The sequence below is a fragment of the Camellia sinensis genome, chromosome 3, assembly GCF_055761805.1.
Source record: "Camellia sinensis isolate YWXY chromosome 3, ASM5576180v1, whole genome shotgun sequence".
Classification (NCBI taxonomy): domain Eukaryota; kingdom Viridiplantae; phylum Streptophyta; class Magnoliopsida; order Ericales; family Theaceae; genus Camellia; species Camellia sinensis.
In genome coordinates, this window is record NC_138963.1 from 129,448,226 (window position 1) to 129,458,432 (window position 10,207).

The 10,207-nt window shown below is 39.6% G+C and overlaps 2 protein-coding genes across 2 annotated transcripts; both read left to right on the plus strand.

Annotated features, from left to right (window-relative positions):
* Positions 1-313: 313 nt before the first annotated feature.
* Positions 314-2,265, plus strand: LOC114273460 (uncharacterized). Its single transcript, XM_082918403.1, has 3 exons — positions 314-1,128; positions 1,624-1,969; positions 2,056-2,265. The coding sequence occupies exons 1-3, from the start codon at positions 314-316 to the stop codon at positions 2,263-2,265; spliced, it is 1,371 nt and encodes a 456-aa protein (XP_082774529.1).
* Positions 2,266-2,443: 178 nt separating this feature from the next.
* Positions 2,444-4,871, plus strand: LOC114304869 (uncharacterized). The gene is made up of 3 exons (XM_082918404.1): positions 2,444-2,661; positions 2,801-3,697; positions 3,896-4,871. Exons 1-3 carry the CDS (start codon positions 2,444-2,446, stop codon positions 4,869-4,871), a joined length of 2,091 nt encoding a protein of 696 aa, XP_082774530.1.
* Positions 4,872-10,207: the final 5,336 nt, after the last annotated feature.

The following is a 10,207-nucleotide window of genomic DNA, read 5'->3' on the forward strand; positions in this document are numbered from 1 at the left end:
CCTTTGAGGTATGTTCCTCCTGTTCATAGTGAGGGCTATGTTAGTGTGAACTTACCCCCACGGCCTAACCCTTTAGAAAAATGGGACTCTTGCTTGGTTGGATATTTTCTTGATAAAGGGGTATCCTATAATTATTTGAGAAACAGTGCCTTTGGTCTATGGAAAAGTAAAGGGTTGAAAGAAGTGTTAGCCAATAGGGAAGGGTTCAGTTTTTTTTATCTTTGATAACCCGGAATGCTGTAACTCAGTTCTTGAGGGAGGGCCCTAGTATATTGGTGGTTTTAACCTATTCCTGAAGAAATGGACCCGTATGATGAGACTGACAAAGGATAAAGCTACCAAGGTTCCTGTGCGGGCTAAATTCTTCAATGTCCCTTTCGAGTATTGGGACAGTGATAGTTTAAGCCATATCGCAAGTGCTGTAGGTGTTCCTTTATTTATGGACCAACTCACAGAACAGGGTAGTAAGGTGTCCTTCGCTAGGGTTTGTGTCGAGATAGAAGCAACATCCAACTTACCAGCGATGTTCAAAGTGAACTGTGAAGGTGTAGATGCTGTCATCAAGGTTGAATATCAAGGCTTACCCCCCAAATGTGAGCACTGCATTGCTTTTGGGCATGATACATCCAGATGTGTGAAAACCCAAGTTGCTGCTTTAATCAACCTCCAAAAAGAAACTAAAAATAATCTGGATCCTGGTTGGGAAACTGTCATGGCTAAGGGTAAGAGGAAGGTGGGTGTTCCAGATCCTCCTACAGAGTCAGTAAACCAAGAGGAGCCTCAGGAGGATGGTTTGCATAAGCTTGAGGAGGGGCAAAGTCAACAAGAAGTGCTAGTTCAGGTGGAGCCTGGGGAGAAGATTTCTGACCAAACTCACAGTGATGAGTTAAGCACAAGGGGTGGAGAGTTAAAGGAAAGTAAGATGGATGGACTGGAGGCTTTACAGAAGGAATTAGTTGAAATTACAAGCTTGGCCCTTCCACATGATACAGATCTGCTGGCTAGAGTGGAGAAACTAGTGGGATCGACCCCAAGTAGTACTCAAACTGACAAACAAGCCCAAACTGGCTCTAATGTAAAAGGTAACTCCTCTGGCAAAGGCAACAAAAGCCAAAGGAAGAAGCAAAGGTAATCCCAGTCTTAGCTGGTTTGTGGGTTTCTAAATTTTTGCTGTTTCTAATGTCTCTAAAAATTGCATCTTGGAATGTTAGAGGATTTAATAATCCTCATAGACATAGAGAAGTTAGAAAATTTTTGCTACATGAAGATATTAAAATATTGGGTATTTTGGAAACTAAAATAAAAGCTTTGAATGAACATCAGATTTTTTTCATCTGGTGTTAACAATTGGCCCTTTTTGACAAACTCACAACCTTCTAAAACTGGGTGGATTTATGTCTGCTGGGACTCAACTTTTTGCAATGTTAAAATGTTACATGCCTCTGACCAGTATATTTTTTGTGAAGTGCATGATTTATCTTCGGATTATATGTTCAGAGTCTGTTTTGTTTACGCTGAGAATAAACATGATGTTAGAAAAGAATTTTTTTAGTACATGGTTACTATTTCCCAAGCTCAGTCCAAAACCCCTCTTGTTATCCTGGGGGACTTTAATGCTATCAGATTCCCTTATGAGAAATTTAGGGGCTCTGCTAGTTGGTCTAAGGATAAAGAGGAATTCAACTCCTATATTTTGCAAGCTGAGCTGGTTGGTCTCTCTTATGGAGGTTGCCCATTCAGTTGGGCTAACAAAAGAACTAGTGGGGATTATATTGCTTCCAAGATCAATAGAGTTTTGGTTAATGAGGCTTGGCTGGATGCTTTCCTGGCCTCATTTGCTACCTTCCTACCTTCTGGCATATCTGATCACTCTCCTGCAGTGATAAATGTCTCTGATAAGGTGACTTCATTTAAGAAACCCTTTAAATATTTTGATTTCTGGGCTGATCATGAGGACTTTGGTTCTGTGGTTTCTACAACTTGGAACCAGTACATTCAGGGTGTCCGTATGTTTAGAGTGTGTCAGAATTTAAAAATCTGAAACCTACACTAAAGGCTTTGAACAAGAAAGACTGTAGTGACATTACTACCAGAGTCCATGCTTCTAGGTCTGAGCTCCTCTCCGCTCAATGGAAGTTGGACAAGGATCCTAGTAATGCTTCTTTGCAAAAACTTGAGAGAACCATCTTTAAACAGCATGTGGATCTTTTGGCTGTTGAGGAGAGTCTGGCTCACCAGAAATCTAGAGTTCAGTGGCAGAGTTAGGGAGATAGAAATAGCAGTTTTTTTTTTTTCAAAACCATTAAGGGTAACATTAATAGGGGTAAAATCTTGAGCCCGGAGATGATGGATGGCCAAAAATCTTCAAAACCCGAGGACATCCATAATGCATTTACAGATTTTTTCTCTGGTTTATTTGGCACTCCTATTGATGACCATTATAATGGTTATGATAGAATTGGTTAAGTCCAAGATTTCTGTTAACAAATTGGTTTTGCTGGCTAGCCTTGTGACTGACAAAGAGATTAAGGATACTTTTTGGTCTCTTAAAGCCAATAAGGCCCCTAGCCCTAATGGCTTCTCAGCTGGCTTTTTCAAAAGCTCTTGGGATATTGTGGAGAGAGAGGTCATTCAAGCTATAAGAACCTTTTTTCGAGTCTGGTAAGCTTCTCCCCGAAGTCAATAGTACCATTATTGCTCTTATCCCTAAGGTCCCTAACCCTGTTAAAGTGGGTGACTTTAGACCCATCTCTTGCTGTAATACTATTTACAAATGCATTGCCAAGATCATTGCTAACAGGATTAAAACTGTTCTCCCTGATCTTATTGATCCCGTTCAGTCAGCTTTTGTTCAAGTTCAGAGAATATCTGACAATATTTTCCTATCTCAAGAGCTTATGAGAGGGTACCATAGGAAGTCCCCTACCCCGAAGTGTGCCATGAAAGTGGATATCATGAAAGCCTATGACAGTGTGAGATGGGAATTCATTATTAACATCCTTAAGGCTATGGCCTTTCCCCCTATTATGGTTTCTTGGATCCAGGCTTGTATCACTAGCCCTTCTTTTTCAATTTGTATCAATGGGAGCCTCCATGGTTACTTCAAGGGGGCTAGAGGCTTACGACAAGGTGATCCTATGTCCCCTTATTTATTTGTTTTAGCCATGGAGATTCTTGCCAAAATCTTGGCTGAGAAGTCTACGCATCCGTTGTTTAAGTTCCATTGGAGATGTGAGAAGACTAAAATTATCAATCTCTGTTTTGCTGATGATCTTATGATCTTTAGCAGAGGTGATGTGCCCACTGTTAAGCTTATTATGGATGGCCTTGAGGAATTGTCTAACCTTTCTCGCCTTACCCCTAATCCCAGTAAGAGTAACATCTACTTTTCTGGTTGTGAGATGGGGTTACGTGCTTCTATTCTAGGTATTGCTAAATTCAAAGAGGGCACTATTCCGGTTAAATATCTTGGTGTTCCCCTTATTACTACCAAGTTGAGGGCCACCGATTGTGTCCCTCTCATTGATAGGATTACCAAAAGAGTGAAGAGTTGGACTAATAGAGCTTTGTCTTATGCTGGGAGAAGCCAGCTTAACCAATCCATTCTTTTTTCCATGCAAGTTTATTGGTCCTCCCTGTTTATCCTTCCTAAGAAGGTTATTAGGGAGATTGAAAGTATTCTTAGAGCTTTTCTCTAGTCTGGCAGTGGTCTCAAAACTCACAGTGCCAAGATTGCATGGGATTCTGTGTGTGCTCCTAAAAATGAGGGGGGTCTTGGGTTTAAGTCTCTTGACATTTGGAATAGAGCTGCTATAGCTAAGCATATTTGGTTCCTTTTTTCTAGGGGTGAGGAATCTATGTGGTGCCAATGAGTTAAATCTTATTTACTCAACAGTAGATGTTTTCGGAAAGTTAGAGTCCCTAATGATCCATCCTGGGTTTGGAGGAAGTTATTGTCTCTTAGGGATTGGATGTCTCCTCTGATCACTCACAAAATTGAGTGTGGGAAGTCAACTTTCCTTTGGTATGACAATTGGCATCCGCTTGGTCCTCTGTGGAACAAGTTTGGGGACAGAATTATGTATGATTCATGCCTTAACAGTGAGACCAAAGTTAGTGAAATCATTTATGGTCATTCGTGGAAGTGGCCTATTTCCAATTCTTGGGAGATTCAGGAGTTGATTTCCTCTACTCCTGGTTGTTGTACACCTAACCCATCTAGGTGTGACCAAGCTATCTGGAAACTTACTACTGATGGTCAGTTTTCCATTCACTCAGCTTGGAATCATTGGAGAAATAGATTTGGGAAAGTGGATTGGCATAAGCTCCTTTGGGGGCCTCATAGGATTCCTAAAGTTAGTTTCATAGTCTGGGTAGCTCTTCACAACAGACTTTATACTGGTGATAGGTTACTTATGTTTGGTCTAGCCCCTCATTCTCAATGCCCTTTCTGCCTAAAACCTGGGGAAAGTCATTCCCATCTCTTTTTCAGGTGCATCTTTTCTAACAGAGTTTGGAGTGCTATTGAAGTTAAATGCAACATAAAGTGGCCTGATTTTGATTGGCCTGATATTGTTACACATGCTACGAAGGAGGCCAAGGGTAAATCTTTGAGGGCCATTATTCTGAGCAATGCATTCTTGTGTTCTGTTTACCACATCTGGATTGAGAGAAATAACTGTGTTTTTAACAAAGAATTTAAGCTTGAAGAGGTGGTTATTAAATCTGTAATCCAGATGGTGAGAAATAAAATGTTGTCTCTGAAGAATTTGCCTAGATCCACTGGGGACACTTGGTTTCTTGACCAATGGAATCTGCCAGCAACAATTATGAAGCCCCATACTATCATTGATGAGAGGGCTGCTGAGTGATGTGAGTTCTCTATATGTGGGTTGAGTGTTGGTGAGCAATATGGAGTGTTTAGTTAATGGTTTGGTATTGTGCAGGTTATGTTCAGAGTTCATTGTGGAATCACCTAGTTAATTAAGGGTTGAGTGAAGAGCGGAATAATAAAATTTTCACTTCATATGTGGGTTGAGTGATTTCGGCCTTTATACTTATTGCTAATGTTAATAAATATTGTATCTTTTTATATGCAGGATAAGGAAGCACAAGTTGAGTGCTGTGAGTCTCTAAATTGTGGGTCGAGTGGAGTGAGATCCTATGTTAAGGGCACTGCTGCTTATGTGTTATATTCTAGTAGATTGTATCTTACATGCTGGAGGTACTCACTAGTTACTGTTCCTACAGGGTTTACCATAATGTATGAGCATGTCTTGGGTCGCATGGGAAGGCAGTGGTGTCACGTCTTTGGTGGTTGCTATTCTGATGGCTTAAAGCTTCCTGCCATTTCAGGTTTTAGAGTTGGCTGGTCCGTGATGATGGCTGCTAGAAGCGCCTTGTGTGGAAACATTGTCTTTCTTTTGTTTTACTTTAAAACTATGTGTTTGGATATGTTAATATGGTTTTGCTATATTTCTTTCCTTTTGGCCCACCCATGCAGGATGCGCATGGTTTCAGTTTTCACTTTTGCTGCTGGGTTTGTGGACTGTGATGTCTGGTATAGTGGTGGGATGTTATTGAATGTTGAATGTGTTCATGACCTTTATCCGAACAGTATGCGACTCATGAACATGTTTTTTGGGTTATAATTCTCTTTTTCTTTGATATAGTTTTGTTTCCTCTTTAGTTCGTTAGTTTAGTGTTTTCTTTTTTTTTTTTCTTTTTTTTTTTTTTTCTGTTCGTCCATGTTTTGCTTTTTTCGGTTGGTTCTTGGTTCGTTTCTTGTATAGTGTTGGTTAGGTCCTGGGGCATGCCCCTTGTAGCTATGTAATTTCTATTTTTTATTTTATGTCTTATTCACCCAAAAAAAAAAAAAAAATGGCCTTCGGCCCATCCATTCATGTCAAAACGGCCTTCGGCCCAATTATTCATGTCAATCGGTTGTCCACAATTCAAACTAGCAAACTTGTAAAGAAATAAACAATTGGACAATTGACAAACTTCAAAATATCTATACTACTCACAGTGATCGCCTTGTGGATTTGCCGTGGAGCTTGACCCTACACATCATATAACACATATGGGTCACAAACGATTCAATCTGTTCTTTAATTCACATATTCCTCTTTAGGCTTCATTCTTATCTCTTTAACTCAATTACAATGCTTAATGCATGCCTAAGAGTGCTTGCAAGTGAAAGAGAACGGAAAACGAAACACAGAACGATCACACAAAATTTTCAGAAACAGGGTCCCCGCTCGAGCGTGGACTTCCTAGCTCGAGCGGGCCCAATAGGTCTGCAAAAGCACTGGTTGCATCAAATTCATGCTCGAGCATGAAATCGGGTACTCGAGTGGAAAGTCTGTCTACGTAGCTCCCCGCTTGAGCGTCAACTTCCCCTGCTCAAACGGGAACCATGTCTGCAGAAATATGCTGGGAGCACGAATTTCACACTCAAGCGGTGGTTCCCCTGCTCGAGCGGACATCAAACTTTCTGGAAATTCCAGGACTGTTCTTGGGGTTCAATTTTGATGTTCAAAGTTCTCAACTCATGATTTCAGTCCCAAAAACATATAAACACGTTATATTTCAAGGGTACACAAACAATATGAAGCTAATCACTCAAAATCGTGGTTCAATTCTCCAAAATCAATGAACATTCTTGTATAATCATGGCTTATGCTTTCAAACCCCATATGAGCTTCATATCTTCAATAATAAAACATGCATGTAAGTTTTGGCTTCCAATTCGAGTTCAAATGGTACAAATAAGGCTTATGATCATGGAACTTATAAAAACCATGCATGCATGTGAGATTTGATGCCCAATTCCTCTTGTTCAACATGGCTCTTGCATGAATATGCAACACTATAGCAATCATGCACATGCATGCTCATATAAACTCCCAATTCAATAAATTCAATTCAAATTATGCCCTTGATCACGAACAAACCTTGAACTTACAAAATCACAAATTCAAACTTATGAATTCAAGATCAAATGCTTACCTAGAGGCTCAATTTTTCCAATCAACAACAAATTCTTGAGTATAGCTTCAAAGCTATCAAGTTCCCTAGCCAAAACTCTTCCTTGAGCTCCTTTTCTCACTAATTTCGGCTCCCTTCTCTCTTTAGAGCATAGTTTCTGATGATAAGCTCAAAAGGAGCAAAGTGATGGTGTAAAATGGCCCTTTAAAGGCTCCCTCTCAATTGCATTATTTTATTATAAAATAATTGAGCACTAATTCATTAAATTAATCCAATTAATTTGATCCGAATCAATTTTCAATCAAATTTCACCGTAGGCTCTAAAAACTACGCTGATCACAATGGCACAGCCAATTTCGATTTCTGTGGCTGATATGGCCTTCAATTTTATTTCTGAAGCAGATAATCAAACAGATATTCCTACGGTGAACAGATAGAAATTCAAAACCACATATATTCATATAAATGGCACTCAAAATCATATCAAACACATAATCATATGCATAAGGAGGATAAATTAGCATAATACGAAATAGGGGTATCACAGTCTTCTCCCTTTTGGGAAGTTTGGTCCTCCAAGCTTATTTTACCTTCAGTCGAAAGCAATTCGGAATACTTCTTATTCAACGGTTCCAGTGTTATCCTTTAGCTAGTTATTTGCTTGGTCTTAAAATCAAACAATATTCTGTTCTTAATCAATCAGAGGCTTACCTGTTTCGCCATACGGGGTTTTGCACGGTGCCACACCGATACCAGAGTGCAAGCTGTTGTTGTAAGCAGAGTCTGCCAACAATGAATAGACTTTCCAAATTCCTTGAAAGATCTACTGAATATATTTGGAGCATTTCTCCCAAAAGTTCTTTCTAATTATACATTGATTTTTGGACGGCAAGCAACGTCAAATCACAATTCAGTCCCCATTGCCTCTTGAAGGCTTATAAGAATTTGGGCACATTTTAGGATTCCTATCTAAAACAATACATACTGGGGCCCCATGTAAACGAGCATTCTTATCGATGTAAATGGTGGCTAGTCTACAAGCAGCATACGAAAATTTTACAGGGAGGAAATGAGCTACTTAGTAATCCTACGTATCGTAACCCAAACGGGACTTATACCTTGGGTGTTCAAGGTAGCCCTACAGTGAAATTCGTAGCCATACATTCTTATTTCCATTCCAAAATAAAGAAAGGCTAAAGTAGTTCTGCCACTGTCTGATATTCGACTTCGACCATTTGGCATCGAAAAATATTTAGTTCGGTGACTCATCACAGTTATCCAAGGTTAACCAAAAGTCTCCCGGAATATGAAGTGGATCTAGATACTGATTCCCGAATCAACAAAGGTAGCATCGAAGTAATCAATTTCTAACACAATACACGTGTCCTCAATTCATTCAACAGTTTACGGTTTACAGTTCAGTCCACATTCAATCCCCTGTTCTATCGAGTCTTTCCATGTTATCTGCTAATCGTCAAAAGCATAAGGCAATCCATATACAAATCCCCATGTTGCCAAGGACAATACCAAAGGAGTCAATCACATATTAAGCACAATTTACACATCCCCAGAGCCCCAATTACAGAATATAATGGCGCTGAGCAGTTATTTACACAGAGTGTACTGAATTAACATATTTTCGGATAATCATGGTTTTTCAAAGCTCCTTTGATGCTAATAACATCCACATAATACCAAAGGATGACATTCCGGACAAAACAAAGGAATAATCGTCTCGGAATCAGAGCACACCCGTTCACGACCGTCGATGGCCGACTCGAGATCAATTAAACAAACCCACCTGTACAAAACTGTCGGTGGCAAAAGAGATATCTCAACAAAGGTGCTACATAGGCTTAACGTCCCCTAGCACGAAAGGACGCCCCAAGAATGTCATCAAAACAAACATAATACCACTCACCATAACCTGATTTCCCAAAATCCGATAACACTGAAGCAACTACTCTCCCATACAAAACGTATTCTGATCAGTCAAGGATAAATGTTCAGTACCATTTACAATCAAATCAATCTACTGTCATTGGTTTCCATAACGTCAAATGGGCAAGAACATGATAGCACACAAGCATTGTGTCTTACGACACCCAACCACTGGATTTGCATAACCCAGTTCGTTTTTTAACACATATGTCCTCAATAGTTGAAGGTTGGTTCTCAATGATGTTCATGGTCAGATCAATCTGTTGATAGCCCACTAAAGGTCTTTCAAGTAAGTCAAGTACTTCTAACGGATTCAAGTTTTGGGTCTATCAATTTTCCTGCCAAGAATAATCTGGCTATTTATTCATACGTAATCCATACTTCCCTTCAACAAGGTCAAGTCAGATAGAAGGTCTCATCAAATTAATCCCGTCAAAAGTCTTGCCAAACCAAATCGAGTAAAGGTTCCATTAAATTATATCACATGAGGGTTCTAACAGGCCCAATCAAACAAAAGTTCTATCAGATTGAATCAGATAAAAGTTTTCTCAATGGGGTATTTTTGGTTTTGTAAGGCACACTTCGTTGCTTAGGTACCTAGTCGATAGTTTTACAACTGTTCTAAGTCCATCAGTTCTCAAAATCATATCGGACTCATTTATCACAACTATTCATGTCAAAGTATTTCAAATCATGTACAATATGGCACTGTTCACATAAGTTCAGGTGTAGTTGCATATGCAGGCGTCCATATCAGGAGGTATATATCATAATCAGTATAGAAATTCTCAAATAGGTCTTATATGCAAGCACATGGTACACAGTAACACATTAAGCAAAGTTCTTCGATTATACATAATACAGGATTTGTCACGCAGAGGTTCCAAATTAGTCGCAAAAACATAGGTTTATGAGTCGGGCCCAGTATTGTCACATAATTCAGTCAATTCTCTACCAATCAAAATGTATGGTCTCACAGTTATAGAGTTCATTACTTGGGGTGCTCAACTCAGTCACACAATCAAAGAGTCACAATTCCAGTGGTTTAGTCAATGAAGGTAGTAATATAACAAATCACCCCGAGCATAGGTTTAGATGTATGTATGCATGTGCAGAGTTATTCGATATCCCAACACATATTTCACAATTTTCCCAAATGGAACATATACATTCAATGAATACGATCTCAATCTTGTGGGTCTAATCAATCTAGATACACATGTGTAGACGTCCCCGAACGCCCCGGGAGGACAAGTCCCCCCCCTCCCATTCTGTT